At 42.5% G+C, this 22990-nt stretch overlaps 1 protein-coding gene and 1 pseudogene across 1 annotated transcript; both read right to left on the bottom strand.

Moving 5' to 3' along the window:
* Positions 1-6259: 6259 nt before the first annotated feature.
* On the bottom strand, positions 6260-7769 carry LOC112262040 (glycoprotein hormones alpha chain 1). The gene is made up of 4 exons (XM_024437711.2): positions 7660-7769; positions 7418-7530; positions 6992-7179; positions 6260-6789 (listed from the first exon to the last, which is right to left on the bottom strand). Exons 2-4 carry the CDS (start codon positions 7509-7511, stop codon positions 6715-6717), a joined length of 357 nt encoding a protein of 118 aa, XP_024293479.1. The 5' UTR covers positions 7512-7530; positions 7660-7769; the 3' UTR covers positions 6260-6714.
* Positions 7770-9955: 2186 nt separating this feature from the next.
* On the bottom strand, positions 9956-11059 carry LOC112262215 (annotated as a pseudogene).
* Between the last annotated feature and the right edge of the window lie 11931 nt (positions 11060-22990).

Raw genomic sequence — 22990 nt, 5'->3', positions numbered from 1 at the left:
CCCTCTGATTCTGTACTGGGCCGCAATATCAATTGTGCCTATAGGCTATTGATTGGTGTGGTCTCAATCAAGTGATTCGTAGCTTAAAGCTACGAAGTGCCTGCTTGGAGAAGCACAGTGCAAAGTTATATTTCCAAGATAGAGGCTGGTAAATACAACTAGGCTGCATTACACACTGCAATGGATGTTCCAACCCTGAGCCCCTGCCTGCTCTGCTCTTGCTGATCAATAACGTTGTCGTATTCTGCCTAACCATTGACTGTGTAGTCTACGGTGGCAGTTCAAATGCTTCTTCAGAATTGTTTGTTGTTGATTAGGCCTAATCCCTAAAATAGCCTATATTCTGTTCAATTTGAGAAGGAGAGCATGAAGCTATTTTTTATTTAACCCTTATTTTACCAGGTAAATTGACTGAGAACACATTCTCATTTACAGCAACAACCTGGGGAATAGTTACAGGAGGATGAATGAGCTACTTGTAAACTGGGGATGGCTAGGTGGCCATGAAGGCCAGACTGGGAATTTAGCCAGGACACTGGGGTTAACTCTTACGATAAATGTCATGGGATCTTTAGTGACCACAGAGAGTCAGGACACCCGTTTATCATCCCATCCAAAAGACAGCTGCCTTACACAGGGCCATGTCCACAATCACTCCCCTAGGGTATTGGGATATTTTTTTAGTCTAGATGAAAGAGTGCTTCTTACCATCCCTACAACACCACTTCCATCAGACTCCCATCCAGGGACTGACCAGGACCAACTCTGCTTAGCTTGAGAAGCAAGCTAGCAGTGGGATGCAGGGTGGTATGCTGCTGAAGACTGGATGTCAACTTTGATAGCTTGCTACTACTATAATTTATTGTATTAAAAACAATATGTTTATTGCCTATGATGTATTTATCAGAGTTATTGACCTCACAATAAGACAGATTCAAGTAACTGTCATTATGGTGGTCAGTGGCATTTTTAGCATGGATATCTTGGTGAGGCAAAACAAATAATATGTTAGATGCATGCCAGCAAAGCCACTACACACAACACAACACTAAACAATACATTAATTGCACTATAAAGGTGACAAACGGTGCCCACAAACTGTTAGGGCCCAACAGCAGTCCCAACACTTTACCACTGCTACACCTGGCTATCAGCAGAGCCTTGTCTGGCAGCGAAACAGTTCATTCAGGCACATTTACTAAAAAAAACATAGCTGAGATGGCTGACTTGCTTAAACAAATGTGGTTTCTACTGACAATTGAGATGTACAAACTATGGCATAAGGCAGGCCTGGGCAAAGGCCTGCCCGGGGCAATATACGGCCTGCGACTTGATTCAATGTGGCCTGTGGAATTATGCTCAGATCACATAAAGAATTTGAGATTGAAAAGTTTTGAAAAAATGTATTTGTTATTCAAATTAAAAGCCCAATGAATACTCGCCTTTATGCAATGATTTAACTCCCACCGCCTGGGGGACATTTATTTTGAAGGCACGTATAAATAACAACTGCACGAGGACAGATAGTGACTGACAGGCTGACACAGTCACGGTTATAAATAGTAGCTAGCTCGAAATTGCGCAAAAAAATGTTTTTCAAAGATTTTAAAGAAAAGGAAAGTAGACAATGAATGTAGGGTGTTCCTCCAGCAAGAGTGGACATCGAACTATTTATTTATTAAGTTATCAGGGAAAGCTGTGTACTTAGTGTGCAAAGAGAGCATCGCTGTCTTGAAAGACTACAACTTGTCCAGCCATTTCCAGACGAAGCATGCAGAGAAATATAGGAATAATTCTTCTGAGCAGAGGGCAAGTGCATCGAAAGAGTTGCTTTCTCAGTTGCAAAAGCAGCAAGGACATTTCACAAAACTGCATTCAGCAAACAACGGAATTGTGAGAGCTAGCTATGTACTGTCCCACAACATTTCTAAACATAACAAGCCATTCGCCGAGGGAGAATTCATTAAAGAATGTTTAATTGACTCTGCAGCAATACTTTGCCCCGACAAGAAAGAGCTGTTTGAAAATGTTTCCCTGTCAAGACGAACAGTGACACGGCATGTTGGAGACATCGCAGAGAATATGGAACAGCAATTGAGAGACAAGGTAAAGGATTTAACCTATTTCTCCTTGGCCCTGGATGAGAGCAGTGATGCCCACGAAACGGCACAGTTGTTGATATTCTGACGAGACATAACCCCAGACTTTGAAATTACAGAGGAGCTTCAGTGCAGTCAATGAAGAGCACAACCACAGGGACAGATTTATTGGAGGAGGTTAATAAGTGTGTGGTAAAGATGGTACTGAGTTTTGAAAAGTTATCCAGTGTGACCACTGATGGGTGCCCAAACTTCACAGGAAAAAACGTTGGCCTTTTGAAAAGGTTACAAGATCAAGTAGCTGAGCTGAAGCCAGATCAGAAAATTATTTTCCTGCATTGCATTATACATCAGGAGGTGTTCTGAAAATGAGCCATATTGTGGATACAGTCACTAAAGTGGTAAACTTCATAAGAGCAAAATCTTAAAACCACAGGCAGTTTGTCTCACTGTTGGATGAGACCGAGTCATGCAGATCTCCCCTACCACACAAACGTGGTGAGATGGCTGAGTTTGGGGAAGGTACTTAAAAGGGTGTGGGACCTGAAGTCGGATATTGCTGAGTTTTTGCAAATGAAAGGAAAATATTTGGATTTCCCTCAACTGCAAGATAAAGAATGATTGACTGATTTTGCCTTCACCGTGGACATCATGGCCCTCATGAATGAACTGAATTCCAAACTACAAGGGAAGGGCCTTTTTGCACATCGGATGTACATCCTTGTCAAAGCCTTCAAGGGAAAATTACTCCTCCTGACCCGCCAAGTAGAAGCCAAGAATCTCACCCACCTTCCGACACTACTAGTCTGTTCCCTAACAGAAGACCAGCGGGAGAAGTATACATCGCTGCTGCGTGCTTTGAACGGTGAGTTTTCTCATCATTTTGAGCATTTCAATGTGTTGGAAAATGACATGCTGTTGGTGTCCTCTCCTTTCACCATCAATGTAGATAATGCTCCCAATGACCTGCAAATTGAGCTTATTGATCTTCAGTCTGATGCAGTGATTGGAGAACTATTCAAAACAATGGCACTGATGAGGTTCTATGCATCTCTCGATGAACAAAACTTTCCAAAGATTAGGAGTCATGCTCAGAAGATATTTGTACTGTTTGGGTCAACCTATGTATGTGAACAGATATTTTCAGTGATGAAAAAATAACAAGTCAAGGCACAGATCATCTCTTACTGACTCTCACCTCTCAGAAATCCTGTGCATAGTGATGTCAGAAACTATACCTGACTTCACTGCTCTAGTCAATGCCCATCAGAGAATTCACTCCTCACACTGATGGCGTAGATTAAATGTGATGTTGAGCTCTCTCGCTTTCTTGTGTTTTTGTGCATACCCGTTAACAAGAGTTCTGTCCGTGGTTCTGAATGCACAGTGTACTTTTCCCTCTGTGTAGTTCATTGAATGTTTAATAATGAAAATACCTACCAAAAGGAGAACATGGATGTGGTTCATTTCTTGCCATGTTAAAAAAGTAAAATAAGTAGTATATCTGGATGTGATTTACAGTAGATATTTCTGTCAACACAGTCATACACATGATGTATAATCCTGTAATATGATTCTGGCCCGCGAAGGCAAATATATATTCTAACGTGGCCCTCCATGGAAAATAATTGCCCAGTCCTGGCATAAGGGGACGACAAGCGGATAAGAGGCCATCTGTAATTTCTATTAAGACATTAATGAGCGAGATAAAGGGGGAATATAAGCAGACAATGAAAGGTCTTACAAAATTCAATGATTACTTTTCTCAAAAGCGGGTTATAGGCTACATGTGCACCACCAAGTTTGGGGCAGCAGGTAGCCTAGTGGTTAGAGTGTTGGGCCAGTAAACGAAAGGTTGCTGGATTGAATCCCTAAACTGTTGAGGTAAAACATATGTTGTTCTGCCCCTGAACAAGGCAGTTAGCCTACCAGGGAACAGTAGGTTGTCATTGTAAATAATAATTTGTTCTTAACTGACTTGCCTAGTTAAATAAAAAAGTCAGAACAGTAGGTGAAATTAAGAGGTGAAAATAGACCCAATTATTAGGGTGAGACACATAATATTACTTTCTTAGCTACAGTATGCATATTACGTCATTTATGCAGCAGCATTGTTGTGAACAGGAAGGTGGCGTGGCGGTCCTTCGTGGGCAAATTTTGTTATCAAAGTCTGTCATTCCAGTCTGTCTGGATTTATGGTGCTTTCAAGACAACTGGGAACTCAGGGGGAAAAAAGGTTGGATCATGATGACGTGAGTGATCTTCAGGTCGTAGCTCAAGAAAGAGGCCCTAGTTCCCGATTTACAATTCCGAGTTGGATGAAAGTTCAAAACCTATTTTTCCAGTCGTAGCTCGTTTTTCCTAAGTTTCCAGATGTCTTGAACTCACTAAAGTCAGATTTTGCAGTTCTGAATTAACAGTTGTTTTGAGCACAGCACAAATCATGCTTCAGTGACAGCATGGCCAATGTTGAAAACAGATCCTTAATCTAAGATTTGGGACCTCACAGCCACTCCACTGAATAGCAGGCTAATGATTGCTTTGCAATGCTTGCAGTTAGCCACTGATTCCTTCCAAACCACTCATTATTGAATTTGAGATTTCCAACTTGTGTAATATTTATGTCCAATTGTTGATGAGCATACGTTTTATCTATAATTTCTCTTCATTATTTCTCTTCATTATTTCTCTTCATATGACAAGGATTAAAAGGGATTTGCCAGTAGATTGTCGCCTTGATTCATGATGATGACTGCTAGCCAAGATTTTGAACGCTACTGAATATATAACGTGATTTGACGTAATTATATCTGTGGCCAATGAACTGATATATTGCACTTATTCATGTCAAAATAACATGCCAAACAGGCAAGTTTCAGCACCATGAACTGTCCATCTCTGATGTATTTTGCTGCGGCTCCTGCTTCAAGATTGACCACCACCAGTGGCAGGCTGTCATTCAGGGACGGTGGGCCAGAGCCCCCCCTCCCCCCCATTTTATTTATTTATTTTAAATTTTGTAATAACAATTGCTAAAAATGTGGGGCTCACAACAGGTGGGGCTCTGCCCCACCGTCACTGAATGACATTCTGCCACTGGTGGTGGTCAATCTTGAAGCAGGAGCCGCAATAAAATCAATCAGAAATGGGCAGTTCATGGTGCTGAAACTTGTCAAATTCCATTTGGCATTATTCATTTCAACCATCTCCATTTTAATTAGTTTTTACTAACAACAAGAGGTCTTTGTGTTGGAGCCATTCTCTTCCTATTTAAGAAAGAAGAGGTAGGCCTACCTGTTTGACAGACAAAATTAGGCTATAGGCTGTGAAAATCATAGATTTGGCGGTCAATTCCTCCACCCACCATGCATTCTTTAAATAGCCTACCTCTGTGTCAAGGCTGTTAAATTAAAACTCGAATTGAGAGATGGTATGCCATTGGCCTACAGTTTATTAAAGAAAATGGCAGAAAACACAGACTTACCCCTTGTTAGCTTAATATTTTGAAGAAAATTAAACAGATCTGATTATATAAAGGGACCTATAACAGTGCTTTGATCCACTATGCTTTATGCTAGAAACAAGGATATCATTGTTTAGTTTCTTTGACACTCAGAAGCTGAGCTATAACCTTTCATAGCTGAGGAGACAAAAAATTGACTTTGCTTGCAAAGTAATCTAATTCTGTCACTATCAATTGATTAAGCTATTTACTTTCTGTACAATAGAAGGTGTTTAAACCCAGACAGCTTTTAGGGAAACACTTGTGACCTTCTCTTGTTGGGGTAATCCACGGAAGAAGAATAGACAGCAGTTAAAGTCAAATTCTGTTATTTTTTCCCCCCACTAATTTTGTCTTTTGACCAATCACATCAGATCGTTTCACATCATATCTTTTTCAGGGCTGATCTGATTGGTCAAAAAACTAATTAATAATACAAAATAATATCAGAATTGGGCTGCCTGTGTAACAGCCTTCTACGCCTACCTGAGGCAGATGTGTGAAGATAAAATCCTGAGTTTTGATCCATAGGCTATTGAGTGTGGTGTGGCTTGGGAGAGAAACTTTTTTAGTTTTTTTTGTTTTCATAAACCCATAAACATTGGTTTTACTTCAAGGCATCAGTTGCTCAAAAAAAGAAGTAGAGGACACAACGTGGTAAAATACTGAAAAACATTTTAATCAGTATTCAATTCATATAGTAAAGTCTACATTTGATCAACACAGTAGGCTACAGGAATACAACTTCATAATTGTGACAGTAATATATTAAGAGCACTATAAATATTCTCAGCAGACTATCACCTTTTGTGGATGACGTTGGCTAGGTTTATGCAGGCAGCCCAATTCTGATATTTGTTTTACTAATTGGTATTTTGATTAATCAGATCAACCCTGGAAAAATATCTGATGTGAGAAGAGTTGAGGTGTTTGGTCAAAAGACCAATTACTGGAAAAAATAACAGAATTGGGCTGCTTGTTTAAATGCAGCCAATGATCTCTTAATATGTGATTTCTCTTAAAACACTTCAGGAATAAGTTGTGCAAAACGCCTAGTATCTGTTGCCAAGCTTTTACTTCTGCGATAAGGATATTTCTGGCCTCACAGACAGTTTATGACTTATGGTGATAACAGGTGTTGCACCAACACTCTGTGTGGTTCGTCAGCTTGATGTTGTCCACCACCACCTGAGAGAGGAGGAGAAGGAGAAGAAGAATCAAGAGAAAGAGAGATGGTTTGAAAAACCACATTCTGGTTCATTCTAGTTCTTGTTAAATGTTACATTTACACGTTATGTGCATGACACTAGGAATGTCGTCATGTCAGATGATCAAACTGAGGATATCAATCCCAACTCCTACACTTAATTAGCTAAATATATTGTCTTACCCTTTCCCCTTCTTTTGCAACGCAGCATGTGGCTTCAGAGGTGATGTTCTTTGGGACCAACATGGCTTTCTTAGACTGCAGTGGGGTTGGATAAGCTCTGGAAAAGCAGCAGCCTGTACACTGGTAGACAGGGGCGCCCGGGTTAGAGAATACTTTGTTCTCCTTCAGTGTGCATTCCTCACAGCCCACTGTGAAGAAAGTGAAGACATAAATTAATTGAAAATCGAATGAAAAATCTGATCTGTAAACTTTATTCACCTTGTACCGCAAATGTGTGTCTCTCATCCTTGTAAACACACACTGGCAATAAGGAGGTTATGTACCGATTTATATTCTCTAATGACAACAGTAGGCCATCTCCAAGAACAACTCACTGGTCATTTGGACAAAAACAGTACTTTCACGGTAATGTAACGTAAAGTTTACCGTTTGTCATGTCACTGTTTGGATAAGAGTCTGCCATGTACAGAAGTATGGACAGGATGAGGGATACACCAATTGATTTCAAAAAGCACATCATAGTGGCGGGTGGCAATAATCTGACAAGAAAAATTAACAAATCATTCAAAACCAACATATTAACATATCAGAAGTTGATAACTGATAAACACAAAAAGACTGTAAAATATATATTGGAGAAACAACATACGGAATGGAAAAAGCATTACCTGTTGTGTGTTTCTCTTGGTGGAAGCCTGTTCAGTGCTCAGTGAAGAGCATACTGCTCCCACCGTGAACTTTTATACTGCTGCCCCTCTGCCCATGTGCTCAACCAGGATTAGGTAAACCCCTCCAACCTTATCAGTGATCTCTTTGTGCGAGTCATTGGCCACTTAGCCACATGCCTCATAATCCTTGAAATGAAAAAAGGAACTGCACTGCAGTCGAAAGACAAAACAAACTTCCATCCTGACTATGGATGGGAGCTTCTAATCCCTTAAACAGATGGGATGTTACTAGGTAACTGTTGTTATGCAACTGGGGGCGAGGCGGGATCATTGGTTCATTAGTTTACCTTATGTTCATGGTCTTTTGCTTTGTAAATCATTACAAAGGCCTAGTGGTTAGAGCGTTGGACTAGTAACCGGAAGGTTGCAAGTTCAAATCCCCGAGCTGACAAGGTACAAATCTGTCGTTCTTCCCCTGAACAGGCAGTTAACCCACTGTTCCTAGGCCGTCATTGAAAATAAGAATTTGTTCTTAACTGACTTGCCTAGTTAAATAAAGGTAAAAATTAAAAAACATCTAAGGTCATTTTTAATACTTTGAATATCTGATTAATCTTTCGATGGTGGATTATAACCCCAAAAATGAGTAAATATGTACACACAAAAGTGAAAGATTTCTCATTAAATAAACAGGGTTTCTAAAATAAACCATGAGGGCTAGACCCTGGCCCTGATCTAGAATCCTCTGCGGCAGTGCTAACATGTGTGCAAGCAATAAATACTGTATGTGAAATAATGTTACCCTCACAGAGAGCCAAATCCTCAATTGACTCAAATTATGTAAATTAGCCTATCAGAAGCTTCTAAAGCCATGAATTCATTTTCTGGAATTTTCCAAGCTGTTGAAAGGCACAGTCAATTTAGTGTATGTAAACTTCTGACCCACTGGAATTGTGATACAGTGAATTATAAGTGAAATAATCTGTCTGGAAACAATTGTTGGAAAAATGACTTGTGTCATGCACAAAGTAGATATACTAACCGACTGGCCGAAACTATAGTTTGTTAACAAGAAATTTGTGGAGTGGTTGAAAAACGAGTTTTAATGCCTCCAACCTAAGTGTATGTAAACTTCCGACTTCAACTGTAATTACAATAGGTAATGACAATTCATGAATGCTTGAAGAATAATCAGGAATATATCCATCTATCCACCTCTGAAAGTTGGAAATGTAAAGGATGTGTATCAAAGGGAAAATAATTGTGGACATTTAAATGAATTATATATACCCATTGATTCTTGGAAGATTTTAACTTATACATGCCTCATGAGCTTAGCTCAACTGTCGTACCCCCTCAGAACCCCAAATATAAGCTTGTTGTACTCCATTGTTATACTCCATGGAATTGTAAACAAACACTTTATGGCCTAAAAACATAGATAAAACTATAATGTTGATCATGTATCTATTGCATCTATTGTTGTTTATGAATTTGAGTGGTTACATTTCTCCAGTACCATCTTTTAGCTGTGCCGAAACAGTGGTGGGGTGGGCTTTGTTATTGTTTAAATTGCAGATCGCCCCTTTAAGTTGCGGAAGTATCTCTTCATCTTTCCGTTTACCTGTGTTTTTAAGTCTCCCGGCCTTGGTTGCGTTGGACACTAGGCCCTGGCAGATGTAACTCAATAAGCATGGAGGATGGCACATGAAATCTCTGAGCATTAAAGGCTCTTCTTAGCTCAGCAACAATGTCATGAGTCATAACTTTACTCCACTCAGTAATTGTATTATTGGATTCAAAATGTTAATTCTATAAGCTACTGTAAAGCATTAAGACTAATTGCTTTTAGTATTTTATTACTTTTGTTTTTATTAACATATCATCAACTAAATGCACTGTATTTACTTATTGTAAATTATCTGTTTAGAACTCTTCTGGATAAAGGAGCAATACAATTGTTTCAGTTAGAATGAAACCAGCTTTTATTCCAAAATAAAATGTATTCTTCATGTATAAAAACATATGGCTTCTTTTAATATATTGTTTACAGCCAATCAACAATCAGCCCAGGGGGCCTCCCAGGTGGCGCAATGGTGCACAGTCTTTCCTCCGACACATTGGTGCGGCTGGCTTCCGGGTTGGATGTGCGCTGTGTTAAGAAGCAGTGCGGCTTGGTTGGGTTGTGTTTCGGAGGGCGCATGACTTTCGACCTTCGTCTCTCCCGAGCCCGTACGGGAGTTGTAGCGAGACAAGATAGTAACTACTAATAATTGGAAACTACAAAATTGGGGAGAAAAAGGGGGTAAATAAAACAATCAGCCCAGACATATCCAAGAAAGCAGTCATATTTGCACTCGTTACATCGGAGCAGTTTCCTAAAGGCCTGCTTGAAGTCCTCATTGAAGCTGGTGTAGAGCAGGGGGTTGATGAGTGAGTTAACGTATCCCAGCCACGTGAGAAAGTCTGACACCTGTGCTGAGGCATGAAACCCCCGGAGGCCCACCAGTAACTCCTTAACAAAGAAAGGCAGCCAGCATACGATAAAAGCCCCCAGGTTGAGGCCCAGTGTGCGGGCAGCCTTTCTCTCTCTGGATGCACAGATCTGGGTCCTCTCATCACAGGTCCCCCCCGGTCATATTTGAGTATATTTAGTATATTTAGCTCAGTGTTCAGCATGGGTTCCGAGACAGACTGCTCAGACGCACAGAGAGACGTTGGTGCGACACAGCAGCTACTGAGGCAGTTGTGGCTGCTGGCTCTCCACTTACACTGGGCTCCCGAGGAGCTCCGTTTGTGGTACAAGGTCCGGGCTGCGATGAAGATCTGGTAGTAGAGGATGAGGATGATGGCCATTGGGATGTAGAAGGCCCCGAAGGTGGAATAGATGGTGTAGCCGATGTGGTCATGCTTGATGAGACACTTGGTGTAATTGCCGAAGTTGTCATCCCCGCTGTGCCTCCATAACAGAGGCACTAAAATGAGGACAGAGATGGTCCACGTGATGGTAACCATGATGGCGACGTGGCGCGGGGTTCTCTTGCAGGCGTACTCCAGGGCGTTGGTGGCAGTTGGTGGCCCAGTGGCAGTCCAGTGCGATGGCACACAGATGCAGGATTGAGCAGGTGCAGCAGGTCATGTCCACGCTCAGCCATGCCTCACAGACGACACATCCCAGCAGCCACTTCTTTGTGGCGATGTAGAGGACGCTAAGGGGCATCACCAAGATGGCCACCAGGAAGTCAGTGACAGCCAGAGAGCAGATCAGGTAGTTTGCGGGCAGGTGGAGTTTTTTTGTGTTAATGATCGTCAATATGACTGCACTGTTCATTAAGGCAGTGATCTGGGTCACAATGCTGAGAAAGATCACTACCAACACCATATCAGTCTTTGGTTCCATTTTGAAGGAGCCTTCTGGTCCTGACATGCAGTTTATTTAAACTCTTAGGCTCCAGAACTATCTACCATACTCCTCGTTCTCCATTACTATGTCTGTGTCCCTAATACAGATCCTTTTCTCTCTCTTACTACCATGCTTTCCCTACCATACTCGCCCTACTGTGCCTTCCCTTATATTTGGAGCCACTACGAAGGGGGGAAAAAAACTATTTTTGGTTTATTATTTTAGTGTGACAAAACATTGATTAGAGTATATTATAGCATGATACAGGTTATTTGTATTCAAAATGACAAATTTTCTCGATGAGTAGATCACTTCTCCACACGGTGGCAGAAATGATCAGGGAATCAGTGATTCACGGTCATATTGGAGGCTGTTATGCTCAGCATAGTATTCTAACGGTGTCATTGCAGCCCCATGACATCAATGTCAAGTCAATACTCAGCATGAAGCTCTAAATGTAATCATTTCGCCCCTAAATTCAATTTAGGAGCATAGGGAACACTCAAGACTTTATTACTGCCTACTAGGGAGTAGCTGGATGTTTTGCATACGGAGGCAAATTGGTTTTTCATGAAGGCCATGTTAAAAAGGACCAATTTCAGTCAGTGACACTTCCAAACAGCTGTTGGTACAAAAAAAATTATGAAAAGAAAATTTAATTGACAAACATATCTAGAATCTGGCTTATTTAAATGGCTGCAGATCACATTACTTATGCAAATGGTATTATGGCTTTGTCATGCTTGAACAACGGACATACAATGTATGTGGGATGAAATACAAAAAGCATTCTTTTCATTACTTCCATGGGCATCCCTGCTCAAACCACAACACGGGGATGGGTCTGTCACAGTTTTTAATTGGAAAGGCAATTATAAGCATTTCTAAATGTAAATATCTTGAATGTAAATGTCTAGCCTGATGTATGTGCATCCATTGAGAGAAGGAAGCCTAATATGAACAGAATTCAAATAGTTTCATGTTCAGCAATTTCCTTTTCAAATTAAGTATTTATATCCGTCACTTGCAATCAGTGGTTCTTCAAATAATTTAATGTTGTCTTTCTATAACTTTGTCATTTCAACTAGTGGCTCTTCAGGTTTAGCCACCCAGCTGACTAGAAATAGCATACCTGTGCTGTTATCACATCCTGTGGCTTAAACTTTTGCTTTGTCAAGGTAGTGGCTGAGCTGAGTTATACACCAATTATTTCAGTTTAGAAATCAATCAAAACCTGTCTGTGGGATAACAATAATGGTAATACTGTGCCACATACTCTGTGAAGCATTGTGTCCATAAGTGAGTGGCATGTGACTCAGCCATTCCTGTGCTAAAGGGATCAGTCATACAAGTCCATCACCCTTCATCCTGTTGTCCGTTATGCCATTGCTCACTCACTCCCATTGATAAATATGAAATCTTTGTGCTGGGTGTTATTTGACCTTTCCTCAACTATTTTTCATTTGCACATATTGAACATACAGTTATTTTGACTTGTTATAGTCTTAAAGTTTACGTTTGGGGCATGCACCCCAAGTTTTTCAATTATAGACTTTTGCAACACCTGCAGCACCTGTACCTGGTGTCCTGATATCTCTCATTAAACTCAAGAAGCTAATTTTGTAGAGGTTATTAGTTACAATTTTCCTATTGCAATGCCATAATGCATTCAAAGATTAGATGAAGAAGCAAAACAAAAGCATTAAAATGGAAGCTGGTCCCTATTAATGACCAACATGTTATTTGATAATATGATAGCCTATCATAGCCTCGGTATGATAAAATGAAACTATCCTTAAAAAAAACACATAAAAATAGGTTATAGCCTATGGTATGCTACCAAAAATAATGAAAGGGCAACCAACATATATCAGGCTATAAATGTGGGCACATACCGTCTGAATGGTTCAATCATTGTTTATCCATCACAACACATTTTGTCTCATCCTTTGAAAGTATCCAAATAAATGTTTGTTTTTTTGTGATGGAACTCTCAAATGTGTCTGTAGTCAGCAATATCGTCTAAGGACAGGTCAGATGGACCTCCATCACTTCAGAGGAATGCACGAGTGCGCACGGCGGCGGGAGTTTGGCACTGTCCAATTGCTGCCCAATAAGGGAGGCAATTTATCGATTGGAGTGACAGTAGGCTTTCTCTCTCCTGGAGAATTAAAGGTGACATTCCTCCATGGCGTGGCAGGTTAGCAACATGGGCACGTTTGCGAATTGGGGACAGACGGAACTTTCCCGCCATGCCATACAAGTATATGCATAATACAGTAACCTATGTGTTCCTATGCGCAGTGCACGCACATGCATGGAATTACTATAAATTACCATACAAAGACTCCCCACAGGCTAATTCGGATGAAAACACACATTGGCTATTTCCCAGCAGTAGAAAAGAGATTCAGCCTCTTCAGTCAATAGTGTGCAACTGCATCCTACTGTATAAATGAATATGGCGACCACTAATGAGATATAAATTGTCGCTGGATGAGTAGCCTACTTGTGTGGGATTCTTTGCAATGTGGGTTTTCTGAGGATATTTGATGAATAGAGTTTCTCCATTTCTTCTAAAATAAGTTGAAATTTAAAAATAAAAAAATTGTGCACCACACCTTATTGGATTTTTCAAAAAATGTCTAAACAGAGTTTAAAATTTTAAGACAAATTGCATGGACGAAATTATTGGCACCCCAGAGCTAGTACTTGGTTGCACAGCCTTTAGCCAAGAGAACTGCAGACAAACAGCCACCAATGAGCTTGCTGCATCTTTCTACTAACAATTTGACCCACTTTTCAGCCACAAACTGCTCTTCAATATTTGAGGGGTTCCCTACCCCAAATGCTTTTTTCAGATCTCGCCATAGGTTATGGATGTGATTCAGACCTAGACTCTTCGACGGCCACTGCCGAACAGTCCAGCATCTCTTCTTAACCTGTTAAACTCTGAGTGGTTGTTTTGTGCCCTGTACAGAGCCCAGGGAAGGGTGTGTTTTCATAGTTTTATAATCCATGTCTGTTCACCGGGGCGGGCCACTGATTGAGCAGAGCCCTAACCTTGTGAAAACCCAAATCTCTCATTTGGAAGCTAAAATTACATTTAATCTTTTCACCAATAATTTTATATTCTAACATTTAAATTGAACAACAATTCCATGTGAATCCGATAACTATAATGTGTACACTTTCCACTGTAGAGTTTATGTCACCCTATCATTGATGAGAATGTCTCAGATGACAACCGAACTGACATCATATTCATTAAGTACCCACGCATATGTTCAACTGGTCGGATTACAAAAATATGGTTCATTTCACCCCACTTTCTGATGTTCCCAGAATCTCTATGTCAACCAAGGGATTTTCAAATGTCACATCAGTAGGGTAGAGAGAGGAAAAGGGGGGGGGGGTGTTTATGACTGTCATAAACCTACCCCCAGGCCAACGTCATGACAGCACTTTGTGACATCGGCTGATGTAAATGGGGCTTCATAAATACATTTGATTGAAATTTGATTGATTGGAGTAGAATAGGTGGAATGGTATAAAATACAACAAACACATGGTTTCCATGTGCTAATCCATTTGCTCTGTTCCAGCCATTATTGTGAGCTGTCCTCCCCTCATCAGCCTCCACTGATTGTGATGCATAATTCCTAAGGTTACTTGGAAGGTCCAGTCAGGTGGTTCCGGACCAGACAGGTAGAGGTAACCCCGGTTGCGCTGGTCGGGGCACTGGGGAGACTTCCTGTCTCTCCCAGCGGTCCATAGTCTGGACAACGCGATCCATCATGGCACCAAGATGATGTTACATAGCCGAATGTTCCTGGACTCGCTCATAGACTCCTCTAAACGGGGTCCTTGCTCCTGCTGACTCCATGGTTCGGTGTGTAATTCTGTCAGAGGTGTGTACGGGAGGCGAAGTCAGATGCAGGAGAGCAGAGTGTAATAAACAGGCAAACGTTAATTCTCTGAGTGGTTGTTTTGTGCCCTGTACAGAGCCCAGGGGGTTTAGGGGGTACCGCCACCCAAAAAAGTCATCATAAAATATAAAGTGACATACACTTCATGACCAAATGTATGTGGACACCTACTTGTCGAACATCTCATTCTAAAATCATGGGTATTAATATGGAGTTGGTCCCCCCTTTGCTGCTATAACAGCGTCCACTAGATGTTGGAACATTGGTGGGCGGACCTGCTTCCATTCAACCACGAGCATTAGTGAGGTCTGGCACTGATGTTGGGCGATTAGGCCTGGCTTGCAGTCTGCGTTTTTGACTGGCTCTGTGCAGGCCAGTCAAGTTCTTCCACACCAATCTTGACAAACCATTTCTGTATGGACCTCGCTTTGTGCACGGTAGCATTGCCATGTTAAAACAGGAAAGGGCCTTCACTAAAACGGTTGCCTCAAAGTTGGAAGCAAAGAATTGTCTAGAATGTCATTGCTCGATTTTATACACCTGTCAGCAACGGGTGTGGCTGAAATAGGCGAATCCACTCATTTGAAGGGGTGTCCACATACTTTTGTATATATAGTGTATCTATCTTTATCACTCCAGTATTCCTGAACACTGTAAATATGGTACTGAAACTGACTGACCCTGTATATAGTATGCCTACTTACTTTATCGTGTTCTTCTTATTTTTATATCTTGTGTGTTTTTGTTCTGCCTTGTTATCTTTAGTATTACATTGTTATTGAAAACAATGTTTTAACATTCTGTCATTGTTGGGGTTAGAGCTTGCAAGAAAGGCATTTCATTGTACTTGTGCATGTGACATTGAAACTCGAAACATGATTAGCACGAACAGCCAGAGGGCAAGTGAGATTAGTGATTCATCACTCTAACATGATAGGGTGCCATTTTTGTCTTGCATGCCCAATCATTCCTCTACATGTAGTTACTTTCCCTTTCCAGATGAATGCCAGTTTACTTCCACGGACAGGACCAGAGTTTTTATGAACACTGGGAGATTTGTGTGTGGTCAGGTCACAGAGAATGCAATAGTTAACATGTTGATAGGGTTGAAAATAAATACATTTTTGTGTTTCATAAATAAGCACTGGGTCTGAAACCCTTTACTTTGTTTTCGATCAGATGCTCTAGGATGATAAATAATTACATCCATCCCCTTACATGATGCAATCTATTGAACATCTTTTTCTCTTGTCTCATTGGTGGTTAGGAGGATACAGTAGTTAAATGTGGGGCCTTTTTGAACATTGTCCATTTTGATTGGACCATTAAGTGTCTGTCGCATTAATCAATCTTATTTATGGATCATTCCACGAAATGAGTGCCTTTAGTGTCCCTTTGATATTGTTTGTAGAAATTGTGCACAAATATTGAATTTTAAAAGCATGTTATATTAAATTAAGTTCCCTTTAATATAGACATGGAAAATTCAGTAAATCAGATTGTAATATGAATAAAGACTTTTAAAATGCCACAATTCAGCATTTTGACATTTCCTTCTGTGCATGATGTGTGTCTTCCAGGAAGATTTTAACCCACTTAACCCTAACATTTCTCCATGTTTTCACCATCATTGTAAAGTCCTAGTTATTTTGTTGCTTTGACAAAGTAATTTCTGAAGATTCGTATTTATTTAATGTTATTAGTGATTCATTTTAAGGTTGGTGGTAGATGGATGGCCGTGTTGCCCAACAGTCCTTTGAAGAGTGTCTCTGGAGGTGAATGGGAAACGTTGTAGTGTCGTCGTTGGGTGGTAGACGGGATAGTCTGTCTGTCCTTTCCTAGCCCACGTTTTTAGCTGTTGTTGCTAACTCAACGGCTAGCAGGTATCACTTCTGTAGTTAATAAGAGTTCAAAGTTCATACCATTCGCAACCAAAGCTCACGCTGAGGTTGGCTTCGTTCTGTAGTTATTATCTGAACCATTCTGACATCGGATCGTCATCCTAATGTACCCGGAACAGGAGGTTACATTTTCGTCAAGGCTTTAAATAGTGGAGGGAGAAGGGTGTGTTTTCATAGTTTTATAACCCATGTCTGTTCACAGGGGCGGGCCACTGATTGAGCAGAGCCCTAACCTTGTGAAAACCCAAATCTCTCATTTGGAAGCTAAAATTACATTTAATCTTTTCACCAATAATTTTATATTCAAACATTTAAATTGAACAACAATTCCATGTGAATCCGATAACTATAATGTGTACACTTTCCACTGTAGAGTTTATATCACCCTATCATTGATGAGAATGTCTCAGATGACAACCGAACTGACATCATATTCATTAAGTACCCACGCATATGTTCAACTGGTTGGATTACAAAAATATGGTTCATCGTCATGTATATATGGCCAACGTCATGACAGCACATTGTGACATCGGCTGATGTAAATGGGGCTTCATAAATACATTTGATTGAAATTTGATTGATTGGAGTAGAATAGGTGGAATGGTATAAAATACAACAAACACATGGTTTCCATGTGCTAATCCATTTGCTCTGTTCCAGCCATTATTGTGAGCTGTCCTCCCCTCATCAGCCTCCACTGATGATACTTGTGATGCATAATTCCTAAGGTTACTTGGAAGGTCCAGTCAATGAGCATTATGGGTGTAATGAACTCATTCTACAGATGTGTTTTACATCACTTACTTTGTGACAGCATGGTATCCCAGGGATACCGGACATTCCAAAAACAACAACAACAACAACAACAAATTATACAAAACGCAGTGGAATGTAAAGTTTCCAGTACCATGTGAGAGGACGACGAGCTTCTTTTGAACCTAAAATGAAGAAAATCGATCCTACCGCAGCTGAGAGGCTTACGTATTATGATCTAGATTTTTTACACTGGGCTACCAAAAAGGCACTCTATTTGTAGAATGACCCAGTTCTATAAACCTCTCAATGAAAATAAATAGTATCAACAAACAGACTAAATAGAGAACTTTCAAAGCTGTCTGCTTTCATGTCATAAACACATACTATGAGGCTAATTGTGATGATGAACATTACAAAACCCTGTCTCTCTGCAACATCATCTTGTGGTTACTCCTGCCCCTCCCAAAGATCTTCTCCCAAGGCCTCATTCATTGGCTTAATATGTTGGATCTTAATTTGAGAAAGATTTTGTGACAGTAGGATAATAATCCTGCAGCAACAGGAAGTTTGAATGATTATGTGGATTATAATTAACAAACATTTTTGTAGGGGTTGATACATTTTTAGTTAGGGCAATTCAAGTTCGGAATTTCATAGTGGAAATGACAAACTTTTTAGAAAATGTTTTAAAGCTCAAATACACTACTAGTCTCCATTTCCTGCACTACAGCGAAATTCTCAAACAAAATAGTAATCAAATGAAGATCCTACATCTGTAGGTCTGCAAGGCTTTGGCTGCATAGCGTGTCCATGTACTTGTCCATGCTGGATTGAGGCTGTCAGTGTAAGGGGAAATAGCTAACCTCTCTAATTTTACATCACCTCCAGCCAGAGAGTAGAGGACTCAAATGCGAAATCTCATACATCAAACTGTTTCAACAGCCTTTGCCTCAAATTCCATACACGTCCTTTCAGATGATAAGTAGAGTTGTGATTAATTCAATTAAGGGAAGCTTTTGTCCTCTACATCACAGCTTTCACTAAGCTCAATGATAGTGTCTACTTATGTTTCACCTCATTGGGTCTGAATGAAATTAGTAATTACATGTATGGATTATTGGTATTTTTGCCAAAGTCATGGAGAACAAATTCTCTATATCCTATAACTGTGAAGTGGACATTAGCACGACCACAAATCTTGTATCTTAAAAAGGCTTACATCTCCTAAACAAGGTATCCTTCAACTTTGTTGCTTGCTAATGTTGTGCTTGGAGAAGGTTACAAAGACAGCCCAACTCACAGGGACATCATCAGAGGTGTGAAAGTAATGCTAGATGAATGAATCTGGTTTGGCTTCATTCTGTTGAATACATGGTTCCCTACATCCCAAATGTTATCCAGTAAATCTGAGTACTGGTGGAGGAGACACAGTATAGAGTTATGAAGTGGCCTATCATTCTGCCAGCACATGGAGAGCCTCTTTAGATAAAGAAGAGAATATGCTTCCCTTGCCAGGAACAGCCTGTTCCTGATGAAATCTAGTGTGAGTTGTGTTCGTACCTGTAAAGCCAGGTGCCATTTAATAGTGGATGGCAGTTGGCCATTACATCGACATCAAAGTACCAGGAGCTTTCATTCGAAGGTCACCTGGAAGAAATTCTAAGGTCACCTGTGATTACACAAGTGCCCCCCACTGGGACTGGCCATTAGCAAGGGTAAACGTCTGGTCCTGACATGGAGACAACAGCACTGCCTCTGGCTCCCAGACTTCCAAAGACTTTCTTTGATCGGTGAGGTACAGTATGAAGCAGGACAGGCTCTGTCATCCCTTAATATGTCCAGCAGTAGGCATTTTGGAGTTGCTGGAACTAAACCCTGATGTCTTCGATCGCTGTTAGAGCTCTTCTTTTAAGAGGTGTTCTTTGCATCATTGACCATGGACCAGGGTGTCACGACTTCCACCGAAGTCGGCTCCTCTCCTTGTTCGGGCGGCGTTCGGCGATCAACGTCACCAGCTTTCTAGCCATCGCCGCTCCATTTCTCATATATCCATTTGTTTTGTCTTGTTCCATTACACACCTGGTTTTCATTCCATAATTTCTGCATGTATTTAGTCCTCTGTTCCCCACCATGTCTTTGTGTGTAATTGTTTATTGTTATGTGCATTTTGTCAGGCGCTATACTTTTGCTATGTTCTGTGTTTTTGGCACGTTATTGTTCTTATATGCTGTCATTTTTGGACCGGAATTAAAGTTTGCCTGTTTATTACACTCTGCTCTCCTGCATCTGACTTCGCCTCCCGTACACACCTCTGACAGAATTACAAACCGAACCATGGAGTCAGCAGGAGCAGGGACCCCGTTTAGAGGAGTCTATGAGCGAGTCCAGGAACATTCGGCTATGTAACATCATCTTGGTGCCATGATGGATCGCGTTGTCCAGACTATGGACCGCTGGGAGAGACAGGAAGTCTCCCCAGTGCCTCGACCAGCGCAACCGGGGTTACCTCTACCTGTCTGGTCCGGAACCAGTCCCAGTGGGATGCATCTCTCCCTTCCCAGGGAGTATGATGGGACGGCAGCACAGTGCCAGGGATTCCTGTTACAACTGGACCTTTACCTGGCCACTGTGCACCCAGCTCCCTCGGAGAGGGAGAGAGTGTCTGCCCTCATGTCATGGGGAGTTCACCCGTCGCTTCCGGGCCGTCGTTGACCATCCGCTCGAAGGTAGAGCGGCGGGGGAACGGCTCTTTCATTTGAGGCAGGGGACGAGGAGGGCCATGGAATTCGCCCTGGAATTCCGGACCTTGGCCACCGGAGCAGGCTGGAACGACAGGGCCCTCATCGACCACTGTCGGTGAAGCCTGCGTGAGGACGTCCGACGTGAGCTGGCCTGCAGGGATGCCACCATCTCCTTTCACTAACTGGTGGAATTGTCCATCCGGTTGGATAACCTGCTGGTCACCCGCGGACGTCCAGAGGGGGCTCTGTCGGTGCCATTTTCTAGCAACCCTGCTCCGCTGCCCATGGAGTTGGGAGGGGCTGCGCATAGGGAGACTGGAGGAGGAGCCATCACGTGCACCATCTGTGGCCGCAGAGGGCACACTGCTGGTCGGTGCTGTGACGGTTCCTCTGGGAGTAGAGGCAACAGGCAGGGCACTCTGGCGTCACCCCAGGTGTTTCTGCACCACACTCATCCAGAGTCCTCTGTTGACCACCTGTTTGTACCTGTTTGTTTCCCTGATTTTTTTCCCCCCAGCATTCCCAGCATAAGGCGCTAGTCGATTCAGGCGCAGCTGGGAATTTTATCGACAGAGCGTTACCCCTTAGTTTAGGGATCCCCATTATTCCTGTAGTTAGACCTTTCCCGGTTCACGCTCTGGATAGTCGACCATTAGGGTCCGGGCTAATAAGGGAAGCCACTATCTCCTTGGGCATGGTGATGCAGGGGGGTCATGAGGAGAGAATCAGTCTCTTCCTCATTGACTCTCCTGTGTTTCCTGTGGTACTAGGCCTTCCCTGGTTAGCTCAGCATAACCCCCCTTTCTCCTGGCAACAGAGGGCTCTCACGGGGTGGTCGTGAGAGTGCTCGGGGAGGTGTGTAGGGGTTTCCGTTGGTGCTACCAGGGTGGAAAGACCAGACCAGATCTCCACCGTGCACATCCCCCCTGAATATGCCAATTTGGCTCTCGCCTTCTGTAAAAAGAAGGCGACTCAATTACCACCTCGACGGGGGGATTGTGCGATAAATCTCCTGGAAGATGCTGCGCTTCCCAGGAGTCAAGTGTATCCCCCAGTGTAAGGCTCCGAGACACCTGCCCAGAGGTAAGCTACACCCCTTACCCGTTCCTCAACGACCTTGGTCACACCAGTCTGGAGATTTTTTAACCAATCTACCTCTTTCACAGGGAAACACTACTATCCACTACTATGGATCGTTTCTCTAAGTCATGTCGTCTCCTCCCTCTGCCCGGTCTTCCTACGGCCCTACAGACTGCGGAAGCCCTGATTACTCACGTCTTCCGGCACTACGGGGTGCCTGACGATATAGTGTCTGATCGGGGTTCCCAATTCAAGTCGAGAGTCTGGAAGGCGTTCATGAAACGTCTGGGGGTCTCGATCAGCCTTACCTCCGGTTTTCACCCCGCGAGTAACGGGCAGGTAGAGAGAGTCAACCAGGATGTGGGCAGATTTCTGCGGTCCTATTGCCAGGACCGGCCAGGGGAGTGGGCGGCGTTCGTGCCCTGGGGTGAGATGGCACCGTAGTGAGACCCCGGTGTTCGCACCGGGGGACCGGGTCTGGCTCTCGACCTGAAACCTGCCCCTCCGCCTGCCCTGCCGGAAGCTGGGTCCGCGGTTTGTGGGGCCATTAAAATTCCTGAGGAGGGAGAACAAGGTGTGTTATAGATTACAGCTTCCCTCTGATTACCGTATTAACCCCTTATTCCATGTGTCTCACCTCAGGCCGGTGGTGGCTGGTCCGCTCCAGGAATCTGAGGTGCGGGAGGTCCCTCTGCCCCCTCTGGACATCGAGGGGGGCCCAGCGTACTCCGTTCGTTCCATCCTGGATTCGAGGTGTCGGGCAGGGGGCCTTCAGTACCTCGTGGAGTGGGAGGGGTACGGTCCGGAGGAGAGGTGCTGGGTTCAGGTTGCGGATGTTTTGGAACCCGAACTGCTGTGGGAGTTTTCAACGTCGCTGGAGCCGCGCGTCAAGGGGGGGGGTGTGTGTGTGTATGTCAAGACTTCATATTTGTTTTGTCTTGTTCCATTCCACACCTGGTTTTAATTCCATAATTGCTGCATGTATTTAGTCCTCTGTTCCCCACCATGTCTTTGTGTGTAATTGTTTATTGTTATGTGCATTTTGTCAGGCGCTATACTTTTGCTATGTTCCGTGTTTGTGGCACGTTCTTATGTGCTGTCATTTTTGGACCGGAATTAAAGTGCGCCTGTTTATTACACTCTGCTCTCCTGCATCTGACTTCGCCTCCTGTACACACCTCTGACATAGGGTTCTTTAACCTTAGATAAATCCTGCTCCGCCATGTTCCCAGTCTCACAGCTCTGTAAAGTAAATACCCCCACAGAGCCTCAGAAGGCAGCAGTCAGCTTGGGGTTGGTGATTCATACAACTGCCTTGTATCTGGTCCAAAGCACATGCAACAGGCTATGTTTAGGAGTAAACTGGGACAGAAAATTGGCCCTACACTGGCAAAAAAAAAATCCTTGAGGCCCCTAAACAACCCATTTATTTCCTTGAGAACACCATTATACTTTTGCTCAAAAAACCAAGTTAGACAGGCCCACTAGGCTTAAAATAGACCAGCCCATTTAGCATTT

This window comes from Oncorhynchus tshawytscha, linkage group LG11 (genome assembly GCF_018296145.1).
Source record: "Oncorhynchus tshawytscha isolate Ot180627B linkage group LG11, Otsh_v2.0, whole genome shotgun sequence".
Taxonomy (NCBI): domain Eukaryota; kingdom Metazoa; phylum Chordata; class Actinopteri; order Salmoniformes; family Salmonidae; genus Oncorhynchus; species Oncorhynchus tshawytscha.
Note: the sequence above shows the minus strand (reverse complement) of the source record. Positions and strands in the feature narration are given on the sequence as shown.

What these genes read in the sequence shown, in the direction of transcription:
- LOC112262040 (XM_024437711.2), bottom strand. Translation starts at nt 7,511, where the DNA reads ATGATGTGCTTTTTGAAATCAATTGGTGTATCCCTCATCCTGTCCATA. An exon ending in AAACAGTGACATGACAAACG is followed by an intron (nt 7,180 to 7,417) that starts GTAAACTTTACG and finishes CTTTCTTCACAG; the next exon opens with TGGGCTGTGAGGAATGCACA. An exon ending in TTGCAAAAGAAGGGGAAAGG is followed by an intron (nt 6,790 to 6,991) that starts GTAAGACAATAT and finishes CTCCTCTCTCAG; the next exon opens with GTGGTGGTGGACAACATCAA.